Source organism: Prunus mume, linkage group LG3 (genome assembly GCF_029339155.1).
Source record: "Prunus mume cultivar Tortuosa linkage group LG3, ASM2933915v1, whole genome shotgun sequence".
NCBI classification, from domain to species: domain Eukaryota; kingdom Viridiplantae; phylum Streptophyta; class Magnoliopsida; order Rosales; family Rosaceae; genus Prunus; species Prunus mume.
In genome coordinates this window covers 2228991-2250829 of record NC_142700.1, presented here as the reverse complement: position 1 = coordinate 2250829, position 21839 = coordinate 2228991, and the positions used below count along the sequence as shown (strand labels likewise).

General features: G+C 35.8%; 4 protein-coding genes across 5 annotated transcripts; 3 read left to right on the top strand and 1 right to left on the bottom strand.

Annotated features, from left to right (window-relative positions):
* Positions 1-1230: 1230 nt before the first annotated feature.
* Positions 1231-2149, top strand: LOC103324712 (putative 2' cyclic ADP-D-ribose synthase BdTIR). The gene is made up of 2 exons (XM_008226806.3): positions 1231-1741; positions 1838-2149. The coding sequence occupies exons 1-2, from the start codon at positions 1263-1265 to the stop codon at positions 1953-1955; spliced, it is 597 nt and encodes a 198-aa protein (XP_008225028.1). The 5' UTR covers positions 1231-1262; the 3' UTR covers positions 1956-2149.
* A 3888-nt stretch (positions 2150-6037) lies between these two features.
* On the top strand, positions 6038-9242 carry LOC103324675 (alpha-galactosidase-like). The gene is made up of 12 exons (XM_008226774.3): positions 6038-6388; positions 6505-6563; positions 6853-6909; positions 7021-7159; positions 7247-7322; positions 7418-7542; positions 7671-7754; positions 7884-7948; positions 8127-8209; positions 8303-8443; positions 8592-8732; positions 8895-9242. The coding sequence occupies exons 1-12, from the start codon at positions 6237-6239 to the stop codon at positions 8982-8984; spliced, it is 1212 nt and encodes a 403-aa protein (XP_008224996.1). The 5' UTR covers positions 6038-6236; the 3' UTR covers positions 8985-9242.
* Positions 9243-11699: 2457 nt separating this feature from the next.
* LOC103324674 (NAC transcription factor 25) lies at positions 11700-13403 on the top strand. 2 transcript variants are annotated; one of them, XM_008226773.2, is made up of 3 exons: positions 11700-12066; positions 12148-12461; positions 12545-13403. In XM_008226773.2, exons 1-3 carry the CDS (start codon positions 11880-11882, stop codon positions 13157-13159), a joined length of 1116 nt encoding a protein of 371 aa, XP_008224995.1. In that variant the 5' UTR covers positions 11700-11879; the 3' UTR covers positions 13160-13403. The 2 variants fall into 2 exon arrangements, with proteins under 2 accessions (XP_008224995.1, XP_088904595.1); XM_089048469.1 differs by having other exon boundaries at positions 11806-12070.
* A 2600-nt stretch (positions 13404-16003) lies between these two features.
* Positions 16004-19588, bottom strand: SCPL31 (serine carboxypeptidase-like 31). The gene is made up of 10 exons (XM_008226771.2): positions 19225-19588; positions 18469-18576; positions 18182-18277; positions 17919-18011; positions 17742-17824; positions 17349-17636; positions 17125-17255; positions 16872-16967; positions 16658-16763; positions 16004-16533 (listed from the first exon to the last, which is right to left on the bottom strand). The coding sequence occupies exons 1-10, from the start codon at positions 19514-19516 to the stop codon at positions 16372-16374; spliced, it is 1455 nt and encodes a 484-aa protein (XP_008224993.1). The 5' UTR covers positions 19517-19588; the 3' UTR covers positions 16004-16371.
* Between the last annotated feature and the right edge of the window lie 2251 nt (positions 19589-21839).

Genomic DNA, 21839 nt, shown 5'->3' with positions numbered 1-21839 from the left:
GCCTTTTAAGGCTAAAAACCGATGCATTTGTCCGATGATGCTAAAAAGGGATATACATGTTAATATTAGTACTGTTAATCACCTTTAATAATGGATTAGTACTCTAATTCTTAACTAGGCTATAATGGTGATATTATGTTACTAGCTCCAATGCACGCACAGACAATAGTAGTAAAGTTTAACGACATCTAAGACCAATTTATTACCCTAAAAAAAACACCCGGCCCTATATAACTTCTGCATTGCGCATGTATTTGAAGAAGTTTTCTTGATTAATGATTTTAAGGCGGGACGACTCGCTTATTAAATGATTTATTATGTGTAAAAAAACGCAAAGAAATGTAGTAATGAAAATCATTCCATTTATTCTTAGTTCCATTACTTATAAATAAATGTAAATACGTATTAGGAGATATATTAGGACTCGGACAGTTCTTCCCCTAAACACTTCTCTAGGCTCTTCATAAACCTTGGAGACTCTCAAAACGTGCACCAATACTCTTAGGTGCTGATGTATTTGTGTGGTTCGATTGCATCCTTTATATACTATAGGTTTACAATCTCCTATATATTCTAGCATAATTCCTAATTAAGGCTACAATCTAGGTTTGACCCATAAACCTTGGGGTCTAATATAGGAAGACAATTACAATATTTACAATCCATCAATTACAAGATTTGATTTCCAACAGAAGAATAGATTTCCTTAATTACATGTTTGTTTTCTGATTAGCTATTTAATTTTTCCTTCACTTCTCTTGCTTATTATCTCCAAACTTGCATTAATTTTTCATCAAAATCAAAAGTTCTATCCATCATTTGGTTTTAATTGGCAAAAGTTTCCTGGCCCTTGAAATCATGCAAAAGATGGTGGAGTGACCAAGTAAGCAGATGTTTTTGTACATATATAAAAATAGATACGTGGAATGACGTGTTTGAAGGTTTATACTGTTCCATAAAGCCTAGATAGTCAAAATTTTCAAGGCTCGCGTACTCTTATTTTCTGTGTCTTGCTTAAATAAGTACCGCGCATTTTCTCAAGTCCAATCTGAATCTTAGAATTCTTCCTTGAATATGGACCCCAAAATCAAATCAAACCCTTCTCAGACCTCTTTATAAGCCCTATGTCTAGTTCTCTCACACCTACAAACAGCAACATAACCTTCAGAAAAATACAAAACAAACACAACAGAAAAATTCTTTATAACCAAAACGAAAAGTACATAAAACCGTACCTAATTCGTTAGCTTCTCCAAGGAGCCATGCAGCGTTCTCCAGCTTTGGTTCGCAAAATTCTTCGCCAAGGAAGCAACCACATCCAAACCGTTAATTCCAGGCCATGCGACGTGTTCATTAACCACCGTGGGATTGACACCAAGAGAACCGTGGCCGGGTTGCTCTTTTACCATTTCTCGCGGCTCAGGCTGCATCCGTTTTTGGACAGCAAGAACATGAAACCCGGGGACAAGCTGTTCGATGAAATCGATGCTGCGATTCGAAAATGCAAGGTGGGGCTTGCCGTGTTTTCGCCTCAGTATTGTGAATCATACTTTTGTCTTCATGAGTTGGCTCTGTTAATGGAGTCCAAGAAGAGGGTGATACCAGTTTTCTGTAATGTAAAGCCGTCTCAGCTTAGGGTCAGGGACAATGGAACTTGCTCTCCAGTTGAACTTCAAAGGTTCAGTTGGGCGCTTGAAGAAGCCAAGTATACCGTTGGACTTACTTTCGACTCCTCCAAAGGGTAATTAGACTGCCATTTTTGAATAACATAATTTTATATCTTTGTTATTGGATCGATCACTAATATTGGTTGTTTATTTGTTTGGGTTTTCTTTAGGGATTGGTCGGAGTTCCTGAGAGACGCTTCTGATGCGGTGTTGCAGAACTTACTGGAGGTAGAAGGAGAAGGAGCATACAAGATTGACCATAAATACGATTTTCAGGATCAATGTTAATACACACACAAAACAATCAATTACTTGACAATCTCACAAAAGAGAAAAAGTAATTACTTCAAAAACTCACATTTGTTCTTAATTACTTGGTTTGTCTTACAAATTCATTGATTTTTTTTGTTGTATAGGAGACAAAGAATATCTTCAAAGTTTCTAACACGTTTTGTTGATTTTTGTATTTCGTTTGATTAGGAGTGAATAAACTGTGTAACCAAAGATGTAATATTGTACTTGTAACAAATTCATGCTTCCTTCAAAATAATGTGAAGTAGTTGATTCTTTTATCTTTTCATCTCTCTCGTGGGAGACTGATCTTGTTGTGAGTGCCGTTGTTTCATATAATTATTTTATACAAATTTATAAATAAACTCAATCCTAGACATGTATTTATAAAATAACCCAAACACTATTTAAACATAGAAACATACCCAAAATCAACAATTGTATATTTTTTGGGTGTGTTTATAAATAAGTTTCGAGTGTGTGTAATGATGAGTTTTGGGTGTGTTTATAAAGTGTTTTGGATGTTGGGTTTTTTTATAATTTTAGCCCCCATTTTGGGTGTTTTAGTGAAACTCCCATTATTTTATTAGTGCCACTTGTGTTCCCAATCCCAGCAAGTTAAGACCGTCATTCATACTAAAATGCTTGATCATATTATTTTAACTTCTCTTGTTTTACACGTAAGAGGGTTGCTTGCTTTAAACATTCGTTTATCTACGGCATACACTCTTTTTCCATGCAGATGCATAATTTATCCTCTCTCTTTTTTTTTACAATATTGGAGGAGCTACATCATATGCTATCAATGAATGCAATATTGGTGTGAAAATCCTTCGTAAGAGGCAAGAAAAAACGGCATGAAAGCAAATACGGCTTGCTTTTAATCATCACCACAGCTAAATATTATTATTTTTTAATCAAAGAGAAAAGTTGGGGAAATGCAATCTAAACTGAGATACGGAAGAAAATTTACAGAATTTATATTGTGATTACCAAGAAGAAGGTATTAGCAGAGGAATGGCCGCCCATCCATCATCACTGTACTTTTACTAAACCAGGAAGCAACAGAAACCGCAGCACCGCCCAGCAGCAGTAGTAATATATATATATATATATATATATGGACTGAGAGAAAGCAAGATCCATGCCTCATCTCTGTGTGGGAATTCAGAAATTGACCTTGAATTGACCCCTACTGAGATATTCATCCTCTTCAGCGTTAACCGAAAGAAACTTCTCAGCAATTCACTTTGCCCGACCAATTTATGATTTTTCAAATGGATATGTACATATCTAGCAAGCAGCACATGTCATGTATTATTTTATTTCTGTGGGAATTGCTTTTGTTTTTAAAGTAAGAGTACTCAATAGTATATTGGACTTTTGCTTTTCACATTTATTTTATTTCCTCTTTTACTTGACGGCTTTTTTTTTTTGGTAACTCTTTCACTTGTTGAAGCCATTAAATTAGGGTTTATTTGTGGTTGGAAATTGAGATGAAGAAAAAGAGTAATTGCAAGAATTCAAAGAGTTCATTTCGTGATTCAGTCTTTTACTTTACACATTCGCTTTTCATATGAATGTTTTTGGACCCTTACTCTCTTTTTTTTATTTAAGCTCTGTTATGAGTATATTTCACGTTGAGACGGACGATAACATACCGGGCATGTTTACGTATCAGTAATGGAGAAACTAAGGAATCAAAGAATTTAGGAATTGGAGAACTACTAAATCGGTATGAGAAGAATCATTCTCATTAAGCTGTTTACTAAACATATGGAATTAGCAATGGAATAAGATTGATTCCCATTGTTATTGTTTACTAATTTGCATGAATCAGAATCCAAATTAATTTTAGAATTATGGTAAAGTAATAAGGGTATTTTTGGAAGTTATTAAGAGAAAACAGGAATGAGAATCGTTTCGACTACTCTCCCTAGTTGATCGATTCCTAGTTTTGAGGAATGTGATTATGGATTTTGAGGTGGGGTCCACTTATTTTTCATGGGACATTTTGGAAAAAGCAAAAGGAGAGAGAAAATTTTTAAAAGAAGCAAAAATGGACAAAAATGCCCTTATTTATTTTTAGATTTCTAAGGAATCCAATACATTTGCATGTCTTTGATTTGAAAATTGTCTTTTTGAAAAGCTTTGACTTTTTCCAAAAGTGAAAAAATTTATGTCTAAAACCTAAAATTGATTTTTCATTCTGATTGCAAGTAAAAGCAAGAGAAGTCAGGAATGGAAATCATTCACTTTCCTTCCATACCCATTATTGATAATTAAATATTAGGGTTGATTTGCGGTATTAAGAACCGAACCGCAATTTGATTTTCAAAACTTTAAACCGCAAAATATAGCGGATGATGAAGTTGAATTTTACAAGGAAATAGAACATATGACAACTTGTAAGTAATTAGTTTATTTATACTAATGTTATTTATGCTTCTTCTTATAATAAAATGTACTACACTATGTTGTTTTATTTGTAAATAACATTGGTGCTCAAACAACACAACGTTTTTCAAATCCACTCACCACCAACACTTGAGTTTATAACTTTAGTTTGTAACGTTGGTGCATTGCATTTTCCTTTAGTTTGTAACTTTAATTAACTTTGAATTGAATTTTTCTTTTGTTGTAACTTTAATTCATTTTGCTTTGCATTTTCCTTTTGGTTTATAACTTTAAAGGATTTGGAATTGGAATGCTTGAGAAGTTTAACTTTAATTGGAATGCTTGAAATTGTAACTTTAATTTTCTTAGGTTGTGAATGCTTGAGAAGTTGATGAGATTGTGAATTTATATATGTTTGAAAAATTGAGGTTGTGTATTTATTTATTTAGGTTGTGAATTTATACTGAGAACTCGCGGTTTTCCTTCGGTTTCAAAATACCAATTATTGATAAGTAAATATGCTCTAAATTTACAGGCATGCACGGACTAGTCCCATCTAAACAAGGCTGAAGCCCAACCCAAATTTTAGAAGATTTGTCGATGGCTAGGTAGCCCAGCCGTTCTGGCAAAAAAAATACCTAGCCCATTGTGTAGCCATTACAGCCTTATCCCCCCAAGACAAAATAGAAAGTAAGGAAAAAAAAAAACTGAAGATTCTCTTCTCCCTTCTGTCATCCCGTGGAGTAATTTTTGGGGTTCCCTTCTGTCATCCCGTGAGACCCTTTTTTCTTTTTCTTTTCTATTCCCAACCTCCTTCTTGTACTCTTTATTTTTTCTTGTAATTTATTTCTAGGATTGTTTTATGTATAAGTGGGGAAGTATGCTATTCTTCGGAATATAATTGAAATGTAGAAGTAAAATATACAAGTTTTTAATATATTTTATACAATTTGAGAATTATCATTAAAATTGTTAAAATTTTAAAAGAAATTTTCCCATTAGAAAAATTGGCCTGAAAATTAGTCCTAGACATTTTTGAATTATAAGTTTGCTCACACACACAATACGGATATTAGGACTCGAACTCTTAATATTTTCTAGAGGAATATTTGCTCCAACCACTACACTAATAGATTATTTGCCCTAAATTTTTTATTTTTAATCTCTCCACAAAGAGTGAATACAAAATTAAGGAGGAATACATTAATATCGTTAATAAAGTACAAAGGGTCAATACAAAGCATATGTCGAGCATACACCATCAACATAGAAAACAGTAAACTGCTCTCATCATAGGGATAAGACTACAAAGTCGCACAACCAACCCAAGCAACTTATTTCGAATTAAAAATTAAAATATTTAACTCCCTTACTTGCCGAGCCTCTATGTCTTAGTTACTTTGTACGTACTATGTATTGATGAGTGAGGATCTTTGTGATGAGTAGTATAATGGTTTTCTCATTCATGTCAGGCTAATGTATGTATAGCATTTTGTGCAATACTTGGTTTTCTGTACAAAGGTTGAGAATTTAAAATGAACCATTAATTTGTCATGTTCAATATAAAATAAAGGAAGGGAGTTTCACTAAAAACCATTAATTTAAAACCAAGTCATGTTCAATATCAATGAAGCATTTAAAGGAAAGTCATATATATATCCGAGAAGTTGTCTCTGTCTCCCACCCACCCGCATATCATATGCAGTTGTATTGTACTGTACATGAAGCCAGAAGGGTCTTATCTGTTTGCATTATTCCATTTTCACATTTACAGTAAAACCACACTCGCAGAAACGGAGCCCCTCCTCAATCTTTAAGCTCTTGCCCAGATCTCATAAGAATATTCTTCAGATACACACCCTTTTACACTTTTTTCCCAAAATGGGTTGGAGAAACAGAAGTTCTCTTCTCTTTGTTCTTGTTTTATTTTTTGTCCATGTGATAGATGCTATGAATTTCAGGAACAATACCCATCAAGCAGAATACAATCAGTTCCTTCTTGCAAATGGGGTTGCTCGAACACCTCCAATGGGGTAAGTAAGATCAATTAAGTACTATTTGGAATTGCTTTCATCGGATTACCTGCTTTCCAAGTTTTATTTGAAAGCAATTGGCTTTTTTCAATTTGGCTAACTGGTTTTGAATGCAGTTGGAACAGTTGGAATCACTTCCAATGCAATATAAATGAAAGCACTGTGAAGACTATTGGTAAAGTTTTCCTACAAAAAAATTTCTTCAATATCACAACAATGTTACATGCACAATTTCATTAAAAAAAACTTGTTAATTGCAATTAAAGATATTGACTTTGAAGCCAACAGTATAGGTGCACTTGCTTTATAATAGGTTTCTACCAGTAAGATTAATTATAAGAATGGCATCAATTGAATTGGCTTCAAAGATTTCTCACAATTTGTGCAGTTGAATTTGTATACCATTCATATGTAAGAATGATCATGTAACGTTTTGTGTTGATTTGTTTGAATTTTGAGAACAGTGGATGCTCTTGTTTCAACTGGATTGGCAGCAGTTGGATACAAATATGTGAATTTAGGTCGGCATCCTTACAGATTTTCACTTAATTATTTCGTTCTGAATATCCTGCCTTTCCTAGCCACCTATAACAAGGTCCTCACTCTCACTCTTGCTGTGGTCTAAAATGCAGATGATTGTTGGGCTGAAAGAAACAGAGACAGTAGGGGTAATCTCAGAGCAAAATCATCTACTTTTCCTTCTGGAATCAAGACCCTTGCAGATTATGTTCATGCAAGAGGCTTAAAACTTGGCATATACTCTGATGCTGGGTAAATATATCTCTGAAATCTGTGTTTATATAAAATGAAGACTATCTGTTGTTCATATCATTTTAATTTCATTATTTTGTATATTAGCTATATGACCTGCAGCAAGACAATGCCGGGCTCACTTGGGCATGAAGAGCAAGATGCAAGAACCTTCGCCGAGTGGGTTTGTATCTGATATTTTTATACAACATGAGGATGAGTAATTGATTTTTTTGGTTAAAGGAATGAACTTCAGCTGATAGGGGCATTTGGCTGTAGGGGGTCGATTATTTGAAGTATGATAACTGTTACAATGATGGTTCTAAGCCTCAAAAAAGATATGCTAGAATGAGTTATGCACTGCAAAAGGTTGGAAGGCCAATTCTATACTCCTTATGCGAATGGCAAGTCACTTGTACTTGATAACATCATCATCCTGTCTTAAATTTGTTTGCAAGGTCTGTGTGTTTGCATCACTAGAAACTGTTTGGTATTATCAAACAAGCCTTAACACAAAAACGTGTTCTTAAAGGGGACAAGAGAATCCTGCCAAATGGGCTGGTTTGTATGGCAATGCTTGGAGAACTACAGGAGACATTAACGATACCTGGGCAAGGTGCACGCTCAATTCCTAATTTTTCTAATTCTTTAAAGATCTCAACCTGAATCCTGATTTGACAGAGAATTCTAACCTCAAAACATTCAATCATTTGCTTTTATTAATCTGTGTACATTACAATTTCAGTATCACGTCGATTGCAGATCAAAACAACATTTGGGGGAGATATGCAGGACCTGGCAAGTGGAATGGTAATTTTTTTTTAAATGTTATTGACTGTCTATTTTCTGTTATTTGAGTGAAACCATGTAGTTGTGTAACTTATGTTCCAATTACAAACCATATTGAACTTAAGAATTTCCAGAGCCATCTTGTTTCTTATCTTTGTTTAAATGCCTGTATACTTATTATGTAATTTGATTGTAATAGATCCTGATATGTTGGAAGTGGGCAATGGAGGGATGAGTCTAGAGGAGTATAGATCTCATTTTAGCATTTGGGCAGTTATGAAAGTATGTGATCATCTCCAAACTTTCTAATTGCTTTCTTTCAATCACCTCTTTGACTTGCATACACTGATAATACCAGGAATATTATTGTCACAGGCTCCTTTACTTATTGGATGTGACGTCCGATCTGCAAGCAAAGAGACTCTTCAGATCCTTGGAAACGAGGAGGTCATTAATGTCAATCAGGATCCAATGGGAGTTCAAGCAAGGAAATTGCGTTCAAAAGATGGCCTAGAAGTATGTTGCAGTTTCAGATGCTTGCCCTTTTCCTTCATTTCTGCAATTAGTTTATAGACTATTGATTAACCATGTTTGTTCAAATTCTATAACCTGTCACAGCTTTTCAAACTATAGTCATATGATAAGCTGTCAATTTGATATGCAGGTGTGGGCAGGACCATTATCAAGGAAAAGAGTGGCGGTAGTGTTGTGGAACAGAGGCAGTTCAGTTGCTCCTATATCTGTGACATGGAGGGACATTGGACTCTCTCCGTATAAGCCAGTTGTTGTCAGAGATCTGTGGGCGGTATGTATGCATTTATAGAAGGATGCTTGCGCGCATGGGCTGATGCATTGTGAGCCTCGCCATCAGCCCATGCGCGCAACTTACCCTAGCACTGCTCATGTTTGATATATCTGTTTTGTGTGTTCCCTTGGTGCCTCATGCCATAATGTCATTTGATTGCAGCACTCATTTGTTTCAAGGAACAAGCGTTTTCGGTTGACTGCAAATGTTGCCCCTCATGGTTGTAAGATGTATGTCCTAAGTCCCTACTAGAAGATAAAGATGGCTCTCTCTTATATCCATCTTTGGACTTGAGGCCACCATATTTATTTTGCAAAATACTTGCATACTTAAGAAGATATTTTATTTTGTCACATTGAATGAGAAGTTCAGGGGATTGCTTGTACGAATATTGTTCTATGCCGAAAAAGTTTCACCGGGATAGATCATTCGCGGCAAAGTTTTTCTTTCGGGACAAATCTTTGCCGGGCTAGACCTTCCTGACTAATGTGGAAAATTTATTATCTTTTATCTTCTGGTACTTAAAAAGACTTGCTTGCTTCCATGGTTACAACTTATTACCATATTATTTGTGGATGGTAGCGTAAAAGAAGGTTGTAACTTATGACCTCTCCTATTAGGGTGGCTTTTGCACACATCCCATAGACACATACTATTCATTTGCAATGTGAAAGCATTTTGAAATAATCAAGAATATTCTCCATTTCAAGACTCATTGGTCGTCAAACATGGAATATGACATAAAAAAAAGAACTCCATCTAATTGAAAGAGGTTTCAAGTTCAAATTCTCTTTCCCGTTAATTTAAAATAAATCAATCAATCAATCAGTCAATCTTGTTTTTAAATAAATCAATCAATCAATCTTGAGCGTCGACAAAAGGGTCAAGGCAAAAAGTGGACATAAATGTAATAACAGACAAATCATCAAAATTTTGGTCCATACCATGTTAATTTTAGATATTATCTGAAAACTGAATATGTGGCATGCGCATGTTTATACAATACACCATGTTGCATCACATGAATGAACTGTGATTCATGGATCGCACACTGTAAGCCACAGATAAAAATTCAAGTGGCAGCAGCAGCTGTCATATGGCCATGATTTTTCAAGGAAATAAAAATTGTGGTGTACACGAATCACGGGCAACCCCCAACCAAACTTTTTGCTTCCTAATCAACAAGCTATTAGGCAAATTCAGGCTGTTGTTCAAACTTTTTGTTTCCTAATCAACAAGCTATTAGGCAAATTCAGGCTGTTGTTCTTCTTTCATTTATTTATTTATTTTGGTCATGTAGCCCTACAAATATAGCTTCAAATTATATTATAGGATATTACCTACGTATGCCACATGCTGGACACGTCTAAATTATCCAGGATTTCCACGTGTACAATCTTGATTGGTTTTTATTATTATATATAAAGTTCTGATAGGATAAATATTTAAACTAAACAAAAATTATGTTTGAAAGCAGCATATGATCCTGGTCGTGAAAGCCACTTTTGCAGCATGTCGTGTGGACTGTGGACAAATGGATGGGCCCGTCAGAAGCAGACAATCCGGCAAGTAAGAAGGTTGGGCCTCAACTTAAAAATACGGTCTGAATCTTTCAAATGTTTTTGTTTTTATACAATGTATAATGGAGGGGGGTTATGAGGTAAACACTCTTAACCATTTGAGTCACAAATCTTTATTTATCAAATGATTTAAGGTGACCGACACCGAGACTTTGTTATTGATTTTGGATATTGTCTAAATGACTGATTTTGCTTAAATTTTACATACTTTCAATCAGTTATTGATTTTAGATATTGTGATGATGTGCACAAGAATGAAGCATCCCAAGTCACAAAATGTGATGTAGAGAAGCAAAAAGGACATAAAGCAAGCAAGAGAATCAAAGCTAATGACCTCTTCCTCTGATTTTGTGGATAGTGATGGATATATCATGATGCAAAGATGGCTACTAAAAGCAAATTGAGAGGAAAAAGTAACAAGGACCGTTCATGTAAATATAGTCAAAGTCCAAGCATGACATACAGGCATTTTGACGCATGGAGTACACGTCCCCCATGTGCTAATATGTAGACATTCGAAAACAACATTCAACTGAAATTGCTAGCTAAGCTAACCTAGGCCGCCTCATGTGTTAAAACCCCAAATTTCTTAGAATGTTGTTTCATATGGTTAAATGAATTTGACCACTAGCTTACTTTGAGGTCTAAAATATGCATACATTATACATATGCAATGAGAACACACCAATTGTCAAAAAGGCAAGTGGAGATTAACCTCACAATAGGGCATGGACTCATTCAAGATCTCGTAAAGATTTTCTGTCTTTGACGCCAAGATCATAAGACAAAGGTATTGCATTTGGAATATGGAAAAGTACATGATAACTATATAAACTCAATTTTTAATTTATCCCATACTTCAAGTGTATCACGCGTGACAATTTAGTCATTCCGTCAATATAGATCTGTGACACAAATGGATGGTTCTACTCCTCTAATTGAAGTTCATATTGACGAAAGAATCAAATAGCTGCACCGCACATGAGACAAATGATCCGAGTACAAGTTCAAAACCATTACATTTAAAAATCTGAAAAAATAAAAGAAAATGATGTCTAGCACGCACATTAACACACGTGCGGAGTCTTTCTTTCTCTCTTGTCTGAGTACTCACAAAATCTGTTATGTAGAGGGAGGGAGTTGGGCGTGTTTGGCTGATCAATAAGAAAAGCATGACATGAAAGGCGTACAGGCAGTTCCAAACCTCCGATCCGACCCACAAAACCTCCCCCCATTTCTGCCCTTCCTTATCATCCATCACCCCTCCCCTTCCATATTCATGGTCCCAAACCCCCACGTGTCGCCAAACCATTGCGTCATGCATCCACGTGTCGCCCGATCACCGGTGCCGCTTGGGGTCTTTTATTAGTACCTAACCGCCACTCTGCCTCATCAACCTCACCACCATTTCCCCTCCCCCTGTCTCCACTCTTTAGCAGCTACCATTGCTCAAACACTTGCAGCTTTAGCTCTAATTCTTCTTCATCAACCAATATTCTTTTTTTCTTTCTTTTTTTCTTTTTGGCGATACGAACACCAACTTTAAACAAGTAATTAAGAGGAACAGATGGAGAGCACAGATTCATCATCGGGTTCACAAGTACACCCGCAGCTGCCACCCGGGTTCCGGTTCCACCCGACCGATGAAGAGCTGGTGGTCCATTATCTCAAGAAAAAGGCCGCCTCCGCTCCTCTACCGGTCACCATCATCGCCGAGGTGGACTTGTACAAGTTTGATCCATGGGAGCTACCAAGTACGTACGTCATCTTTAATCAATCAATTGAATAGATTTCATAAATTATCAAGTTGTTCAATTAAATTTGATTTTGTATAGGCAAGGCGACGTTTGGGGAGCAAGAGTGGTATTTTTTCAGTCCAAGAGACCGGAAGTACCCGAATGGGGCAAGGCCTAACAGAGCGGCAACGTCAGGGTATTGGAAGGCCACGGGCACCGATAAGCCTATTCTAACATCCATTGGAAACCAAAAGGTTGGCGTTAAAAAAGCTCTGGTTTTCTATGGTGGCAAGCCCCCAAAAGGGATCAAGAGCAATTGGATCATGCACGAGTATCGCCTAGTCAACAACAACAACAACAACAACAACTTTTCTAAGCCTCCTGATGCATCCAACAAAAAAGCCTCTTTGAGGGTACATTTAATAGTATTTGGTTTGTCAAACAATAATTCATGTGTTAACTTGTGGGTTTTGATCTACTGTTTTTCTTCTTGTAGCTTGATGATTGGGTTTTGTGTCGGATTTATAAGAAAAACAATGCACAGAGGCCTATGATGGACGAGGATTCTTCCAACAATTCAATGGACGGTATGTTTGTCCACCCATCATCAATATTGCCAGCTCCGCCGCCGCCGCAGCCAAAGCACACTACAAACTACACGGCGTTGCTCGAAAACGATGATCACGAGGGTTTTTTCGAGGGTATATTATCGTCAAGTGATCAACAAGGCTCTCACTCTCATCATCATCATCATCATCATCAGCATCATCATGATCAGTTTGGTGGTATATCTACTTCAAGCTCAAAAAGCAACCTGCCCGTGAAACGTCCACTTCCATCGTCGTTTTGGAACGATGCGGGATCGATGGGGACTGCTGCTCCTGCTGCTACTACAACTTCATCGAGCAAAAGGTTTCATGCTGATCTCAACAGTGGTATTAGCGCCACTGCTGCAGGTGGGGTTGATGAAAGCAACTCCTCCTTTGTTTCTATGCTAAACCAGCTCCCACAAGGTACGGCGCCGTTTCACCCTAATGCACTTCTTGGGTCCCTCGGAGATGGGGTTTTGCGCCAACAATTTCAACACCCAAGTATGAATTGGAATTCATAGCTTGGTTTTGGATGATGGATGGGTCTGATTCAGAATCATCTGTAGCTAGCTGTAATCGCTTTGGACTGTAACTATAGCATGAACATGGGGGTAAGGTTCATATATTTTTATTTTATCTTTTTCATAAATTTCTATTTTAAATTTTTACTTGTGATTATAGTCATAACAATAGCATGGTTTATGTAGATTATTCAAAAAATATATTTATGTTGATGTTATTATTATTATTATTTTTTACCCAAAAGACACTTGCAAGCAACTGTGAATATTTCTATACATCTCTGAAATTATTTTATTGTGATTAAGAAAATTATGTATGGTGATGGCTTCTCCGTTTGTCATTTAGTGTATCTTAATCATAATCACCTTCTACCCATTATCCGTCATCTCAATTATGATATAAACCCGTCATATGAGATGTATTGTTTACGTTTATAAACCCAAAAATTTCAAGTTTGTTTTAGGGTACTTTTGAAATAACTTAATCCGACTGTAGACTAATGACGTTAGCTAATGCTATGCATGCATATCATCAAGCTTGCTTCTTTCAGTCTTCTTCTCTCTCTCTCTCTCTCTCTCCAATATATTTTCTTTTGACTAGCTAGGGCTACAATACATGGGCTTCTTTCATTTGTTTATAATCAATCACTAACTAAATATATCATTTTATATCTTCAACAAGAAACAAATATATGATTTTATATATTTTTTTAACACTGTTATAATTTTGAGATTAATTATAAATCGACAGAAACTATGAAATGATATTTATAAATTTTATAATAAAATAAAATAAAAAAAAGACTGGTAGAGATCATTGACAGCCAAGTGGTCCAAATCTAACAAAGTTTGGGAAGCAAAACAAAAAATAATTGATCATATGAAGATATGAAATGGGGGAGAGAATCAGTGAGGGCAATATTTTCCACCAAATGACGTGTACATTATTCCATGTCACCATCAGCTGTTGATTACAAGATGAGATTTTAGGTTTCAAATGTCAACATGGCAAACATATGCGCATGGAATGTTTCTTTCTTGTTTGTTCCAAAATTCTAATGCACATATGTATCGCCCTCCCATTGGCTAATCACAAAAGCACTCACCTAATTGTCGCGTTCGCTTGATTAGCTGGAATGGAAGCCTGTCCTTTGCCTATTTATTTAGAGTTTTGATCAAAAATAGCCAAAATTTAACCCTCAAATTTATAAATGTTAGTTTTTTTAAAAACCTTTCAAATATAACTAAAAACTCACTTAAATTGACCCAAATGCCCTCTAAATTAAAACCTAACCAAAAAGCATGTTCTTCCAAGTTGTAAGCTACTGAGTACAACCCTCACTCTCTATCAAGTCTACCCTCAAACACAAGGACACTACCCCTCGCCAATCACCCTTAATGGAAAGCAAAGTTAATATAGGGAAGTTTGTGTTGTGGGAAGATAGTCTATGAACAACGAGGGCCTTGCAATTTTTCTAGACCTCTTGTGCTTAAGGAAGGCAGCAGCACATATGATGGTTTGCAAGAAAGTTTAACCCCCATATTCATATGCAGACTAGCAGTATTTATGATACGCATTTTGCAAGAAAGTTCAACTTTTTTTCTCAATTAAAAATTATCATGTCAAGAAATTGACTTTAACTTTTTTTATTGTAAAAAACTCCCAAACCCAAGAATCAAGCCATAGTCGCAAGAGATGATTTTTATTGCTTGGATTTATGAAAACATCGGCTGTTACTTTTCTCCTTCTTTTTGGTAATTACATTGTCATTTTTATAATAGGATTCATAGGCATGATTAAGTTGATGAAGCCAATCTTATTTTTGTGCTCCTGTTATTTTGGGTTTTAGCTTTTAGGTGTAATTGAGTTATAATTTAGAGGGCATTTGGGTCAATTTAAGTGAGTTTTTGGTTATAATTGAAAGTATTTTAAAAAACTGACATTTATGAATTTGGGGGTTAAATTTTGGCTATTTTTGATAAAAACTCATTTATTTATCCTAAATCTTAATTATTTAGCAGATTTAAATCTAATCTAAGGTCTAACAGTAACGGGGTTTTGTTTCTTCCATTATCTCCGCCCTCAAAAGCTCTAGTACAGGAAGTCAAGTTCATTCTACAAAAGTATCATGTTTCACATTATATTTTGTAAGTTTCAACACTGTAGAATGAGATATTTGTATCGTGTCCAAGTAAGGAATCGTGGCATAATATGTAGAATAACTTCTGTTATAAGCAGGGCATCATACATCGGTTACTACCTAATTAATCAAGCTCTGTGAGTAATCACTTTACTTAATTAATTGAGAAATAGAACAAAATATATATTTCAGAAACTCCATATAATTAGTGTGTGATTTTCGAATACATACCGAAACATGAAAGTCATATTTTGAATAAGCATTTCTTTTCGGGGATTTTCATGTTCATTTCCATCAATAACAATTGATCTTATACATACAAGCTAGCTTATTGAAACTGGCATACGTAGCTACCTATGCACATACATATGATGTTGAGGTCGTGTGAGAACCATAATTCTAAGGTTCCGTGATTCGTGGATTGAACTTCCCATTTGATAGAAGAACGTATGCTTTCCTCTTTGAGATTTAACAACAAAGGCTCGTTTTTCTCCTTAATAAACTTTCCTTTGAAAGTAAATATATATTTAAATATACCAAGTAACTTTCTATTTAATAAAGGGTTTGATTAGGGATAAAAGTCTTGTTAGTCACAAAATGTGTCTAAATACAACACAAATAATGAATTTTTTAAACATCTAAAACATGTGCTTGTATCCTGTATGGCATTGGCAACGCAAGCTTTGTGCACCGACAAAAATGATTGCCTTAAGAGGATGAAATCCATGAGCTACATTCCTTGAAAAGGCACCATGCCATGATGCCATTGAGCCAATCAAACACAATTAGCAATTACAAGATCAGTTCTTTCAAGATTACTAACAACAACAGTACAAGAGAACGGTGGCCATTCAATGCTCTTTTTCTTGGCAACGAACAAGGGCCTTATTTTACACAGAAAATTAAAGGGTTTTACTCTCTTCATCCGTAAACTAACATGTTTTATTCTCTATATATAGTTAGCCTACATATAGAGTCTTCTGCTACATGTATAGCCTAGCAAATTGGTAAATCTTTTTGAGCCCTACATCTAATATATATAGGATCTCCTCGATTATCAGCAGAACTGACTTAATTAATCATGTTCGATCGAGCCGAAGGCAGAGATTCCCCAAGAAGAAAAGACGTGAATAAAGCCAGTGAGTTGCTTGGTTTGAAGCAGGGAACTGCATGCCCAGCTCCTCTAAATGTGGCAAATGTAAGACCTTCATATTCTTGAAACCAACCACTGACCTGCCATATACATATCATAATTCACAAAATTAATAGAAAATGGAAATTTAAGCTATCATTATAGTAGTTTTAATTGTTAACTTAAACTTCAATGAAGGCTTTGTTGGTGGTAGTAACTAATTACCTGCTTCTGGTGGTACCAAGGACGCCATGCCTTATTAATAGGCAGTCCCAGAGCACTTAAGCTGTATCTGGTGGAAAGCACAGGAACTCTTCCATCTGTGTCTCCACTGAGCCATCCACAAAAGAAAACCATAAAGGTGGGTTTTAATTTAAATTTCATTTCCATTATAATAATATCATCACTTGATATTGATGTTAAGACAGGGAACATCTACCTGTACACCCATATTCTAAGTCCTGCTGCAATGAGTTTCTTGTATACAGGAAGAACGGATGGTTTTGAATATGCCCAATCTTCAAATATTTTGTTACTGCAAAACCAAATTAGTTGAACAAAATGTTGTTAATTAGCAAGTTTGAAAATTTTCTTGAATACTGTCTTAAAATGAATAAATAATCTTGGCAAACGTAAATGAAATATAACTCCTATATATGTCCAAAATAAGCCAAGGACACAGCAGTAATTACTTGCAGATGCTCCAGTTCTTGAGCCGGAAACCATCACTAACGTGGAGGGCCTTTTGCACTTCTGGTCTGTTATAAAATGTTTTCGTATATTCGTCGAGACATGGGTCATAGCCACCCATAATCCTTGGCATCTGATAAGCATAAGCCATGAACTTGCACGTTAATTAAACTTAAATTATATACCAAGGGTTCATAACATTAATTTTAAATCTTCTCTCACTCACCATGGTAGATGTGCGCTTCATCATGACTTGCATTGAACCATCATCTGAGCTTGCTGTATCACCAATGCAGACTGAGGTGTAGAGGCTATAGATATCTATCTCCTTATACTGTTTTAACACTTCATCCACGGCTAGAGTACAATCTTTGTTACTCCAAGTATCATTTCTGTCGAAATCACAGCTTTCGCGTATTATTTTGTGAGTTTCATCTGATACCACAGCATGGCTCCAAGCATAATCCACCAGACCCCTCCAGTCCTCAGCATCAGATGTTTCAGGATTACCCAACTGTACATCAAATAGAAGAAAATAATTTAACCAAAAAACTATGTATGTATGATGAACAGAAACAGATCAGATAGATCCTATTTGTTGTTTCCCAAAGGACCATACCAGGATACCCTTGAGATCAATATGGAGGGAAGGATCTTTGTTCTTGTCATAGATGACCTCGGCTAGCTCCGGAACATATTTTCCTGTTAACAAGAAAGAAAAGAATTTTGGGTATACAAAAGAAATTCGATTGGAGAGCACATGATAAAAAAGGGTGAGGGACTGAGGCTGGCGTACCTGCATAGCTCTCCCCAGCAATGTAAAAGGTCCTTGTTCTGTATGATGGGAACTTGAGAAACCACTTATGCAGGAAAGTATACGCATCATTCGCTGAATTAAGTAGAAAAACCAGATCAAAATCTTCTAACCGTATAGTCATTAGCCTCACCACAAGATCAAAAAGAAAAAAAGAAAAAATCTTAACCATATGTTTGAAAATAACATAAAGCAGTAATACCGGCTGTTGAGAATATAAAGCTCTCAACTTTTAAGTAACTGACCTGTAAAGACATCTCCAAGATTCACATAATCAGAAGTTGTATTGGAGTATGAGAAGCCAACCCCAACCGGAGATTCCAAGAATAACATGTTGGCCTCTGCATCATCAGAGATATCCAAATATATTACTACAAATTGGTGAATTTTTTATATCATAAATTCAAAATAAAGGGAGCACCATACAGATAGTATATCAGCAGGTGCAAGCAATTAAAGAAGCAAATGAGATGTTTAAGCATAAAGCAGAGCAAAGTTTGCATAACTGATTTGATAGTCAAGTACCCAATACCTTTATTCCATGAGTAGTTATTAAACCTAATTCCATGTCCATCAGTGTCCACTATGAATGGACCAATCTCTTGGGTAGCTCCATATCCCACAGAAGAGCACCCAGGACCTGAAACATAAAGCATCTTGTCACCTCAGCAGATAACATGAAGCAAAAGTGCCAAATGGGGATTATTAAGTATCATAGAAAATTCTTTGGATGAGTTGGAAAGGACAAAAAGATGACTTCCACTAGAATAAGTACAATAGGATAATTAACCACCATATACTCTAATAAAAGCTTTATAATTGTTTATTAATTAACAGAAACTAAACTGTTTAAATATTGGGTGACGCACTGTCTAAAGATAAGGAAACATGAAGATATCAAGGAACTTGTGCTTGCTTCCTCTTCCACACATGTATGATTACGTGTTTGGTATGTAGATAAATGCAGATTTGGTCAAAAGATGGATATATATACCTATATATCAGCATGGAATATATCTAGACTGCTAAAAAGATAATTGCAAGAAGCTGATGAAAAATTTTCCCTGCTAAGATGATTTAGAACCCAACAACTTGTAATCAAATTAATTAATTGGTTCCAGCCAAACATCACCTCCCAATGAGGTTCATAAACAACCATGATTGAGGCATTAGCAGAGGGAAGGTGGAAGTCCTGGCTTGCAATATTTATGGACAAATACGAACCATACATTTACACGTATTTATGACCATATATGTAGTTTTATATATATTGCTCGTAAGTGCTCACCTCCATTAAGCCACAACACCAGAGGTTTTGCATCTGGGTTGGTAGCAGCCTCATAAAACCAGTAAAAGAGAGCCCTTCCATTTGTTTGGTTCACTGTGACATAGCCAGCATAGTGCTTGAAGTCTACAGCAGGCTGGCCAGGCAAGTTGGTCACAAGGTCCTGAGTCCCCAATGAGTTGATCAATTTCTCACTATTAGACCGTTTCTTTCTAGAACCCAAAACAGGCTCCACAAACTGCAGAGCAATAAGGGCCAAGACGAAGAAAGCTGTCGCTTTTGGTACAAAATTCATATTGGATGGGAAGTACAAAAACAGACACCAAACAATATTGCTAGCTGGAGACAGCTACCACAAAACAAGGATGAAACATAAGCAAATCCAACATGTCTATTTATACTCATTGGGGACTAATACTAGAGCATCCACTAAACCATACGAGGATGTATGAAATTCAAAGAAAGAAAAAAAAGTAGATATGGAAGAAGAGTCCTACGTGGCAATGTAATACTTTATGAAGTTGACAAATGTGGCATTGGCATCTGACTCGGGTTAACTACGCAAGCTCAGCTTCTAGGCTCTTCATGCATGAGCAAGTGTGATAAGTGGTACCTCCATTGTCTAGTGTGGGTTGGTGATGACTGAATGAGTACTCAGAAAAAACAAAAAATCTATGATTCAGAAACCTGATGTCTAGATTCTACCCCTAGTATCATCCCCCACATCATAAAATCTGAGCCAGTATGGGAAGATCATAAATGAGTCTCTGAATGGTAATATTTCTACTCCTAGTATCATCCCCCACATCATAAAATCTGAGCCAGTATGGGAAGATCTTAAAAGAGTCTCTGATGGTAATATTTCTACCCCTAGTATCATCCCCCACATCATAAAATCTAAGCCAGTATGGGAAGATCTTAAAAGAGTCTCTGAATGGTAATATTTGCTTTGGTTACGTGTGGATTAATACGTACAATGTGCAAATTGAACGGTCCAACGCAAAACTAATTGACAACGAATTACTAAAGAGAGCCAAATTGTATACCTTATAATGCATGATAGGATATTATATTATCAACAATAACATTAACTCTATTGGTATTCCATCAATGTCTTATGATGTTGATTAAGTAAATTTGACTATTCCTCTTGGATTTGTATGTATCATTTAATTATTCAAAAGGGGTGTGCTAATAACTTTACATTGTGGAAGTAGACTAGTAGTCAGCTCTTCCACAGCAACTAGCATATATAATACATCCAAGAGCACAAAAGGGAAAACAAACGACCCAGTAAAAGGTCAATATATACATACTTAAATATTTTTTTAATTTCCTAAGAACCAAATTAGCGACTGCAGTTGGATTGGATAAAATTCCATATTCATTAAAGATCATCTAATATATAGAATTAGGGCATAAATAGAAGGAACTGATTAATATCGTCAAAGTTTCTGCAGTAATAATCTACAAAGAAAAAAAAAACAGTAGTATTAGTATTTGCTACGCTTAATTAGCAGACATGTGGAAAACCAAAGTAATTAATAACTAAACCTGGGGAATCATTATCCTTAACTAAGGTACAATGTTTTGATGTCGAAGCTACTGTTACAGAGTCTAATAGCAACTAAAAAAGGGTACAAGTTCATGTTCATGATTGAAAAGGATAAACCAAGACAGAGCTCGTGGCAATCTCTTGGTGCATAATACATATCAGATAGATCATGTTCTTCCTAGTCAATGATTGTATCACAAAGTGGAAAAGGCATTGTGGTATATATTCCAACTTAGTGGTGTTCTCCAAAATAAAATAGGAAAAGGCAACTACTGCTCTTCAGAATCTCATCATCACAAAGGAGACAGATGGAGTTTTGTGGCGAACCTTGTGCGTAATGACTCTTGAATCTGATGAAGCCAAAGTGGTGAAAGGAATGAAAGAAACAACCAATTAAGTTAGTGGGGTTGAACAATGACTTGGATTCCAACTTTGTTATTTGAAAAATGAGATGGAAATCATCTCTTAATTATTCAATTAGCAATCTAATTCAAATTTTAATTTGTAAGACATACTCTTAACCAACTCTTTTTGAAATTCTTCACCATCTGCTTCTGAGATATGTTGTTGCCTCAACTGCAAAATTTGCAGGGTTCACTCAGTACGATTCGAGATGCTTCAGGCAGTTTTATCTTTACTACAAATCTAGCTAATATGACAGAAGATTAGTACTATAAACACAATTCTATTCTATCTAAAAGCATATTATTCCCAGTCCCACAAGGGCGTCATCTTTTTTGGCACCAGAAAATATATCCCTGGCAAAGGATTTGCCACATCCCTCTAGGCTCTCTACCTCCAACTTAATCTGTATTGGCCAATAGATGTCCACCTACTTCTTTCGGAAACTATTTTCCTCATCTCCCTTTTTGTGTATCTCATTGCCACAAAGCAGGAGTTCAGTCAATACAGACAAAGAGAAGTGCAAATCTGTGTTATGCTCATGAGGATTAGACTGATCGGCATCCAACTAATTAGTATCTCAAAAAAGCATGCATCAAAACATGTACATATTAAGGCGCACATTCGGTGTGTATGCATTCAGTGCTAAAATTCATGAGTT

Excerpts from the sequence above, each read along its gene's own strand:
- LOC103324712 (XM_008226806.3), top strand. The coding sequence starts at position 1,263 with ATGCAGCGTTCTCCAGCTTTGGTTCGCAAAATTCTTCGCCAAGGAAGC. Across the intron at positions 1,742-1,837 it reads ACTTTCGACTCCTCCAAAGG|GGATTGGTCGGAGTTCCTGA; the intron begins GTAATTAGACTG and ends GGTTTTCTTTAG.
- LOC103324675 (XM_008226774.3), top strand. The coding sequence starts at position 6,237 with ATGGGTTGGAGAAACAGAAGTTCTCTTCTCTTTGTTCTTGTTTTATTT. Across the intron at positions 6,910-7,020 it reads ATACAAATATGTGAATTTAG|ATGATTGTTGGGCTGAAAGA; the intron begins GTCGGCATCCTT and ends TCTAAAATGCAG. Across the intron at positions 7,755-7,883 it reads ATTAACGATACCTGGGCAAG|TATCACGTCGATTGCAGATC; the intron begins GTGCACGCTCAA and ends TTACAATTTCAG.
- LOC103324674 (XM_008226773.2), top strand. The coding sequence starts at position 11,880 with ATGGAGAGCACAGATTCATCATCGGGTTCACAAGTACACCCGCAGCTG. Across the intron at positions 12,067-12,147 it reads TGATCCATGGGAGCTACCAA|GCAAGGCGACGTTTGGGGAG; the intron begins GTACGTACGTCA and ends GATTTTGTATAG. Across the intron at positions 12,462-12,544 it reads ACAAAAAAGCCTCTTTGAGG|CTTGATGATTGGGTTTTGTG; the intron begins GTACATTTAATA and ends TTCTTCTTGTAG.
- SCPL31 (XM_008226771.2), bottom strand. The coding sequence starts at position 19,516 with ATGAATTTTGTACCAAAAGCGACAGCTTTCTTCGTCTTGGCCCTTATT. Across the intron at positions 18,012-18,181 it reads TCTTGGAGATGTCTTTACAG|CGAATGATGCGTATACTTTC; the intron begins GTCAGTTACTTA and ends TACTTAATTCAG. Across the intron at positions 16,534-16,657 it reads CTTGGTACCACCAGAAGCAG|GTCAGTGGTTGGTTTCAAGA; the intron begins GTAATTAGTTAC and ends TGTATATGGCAG.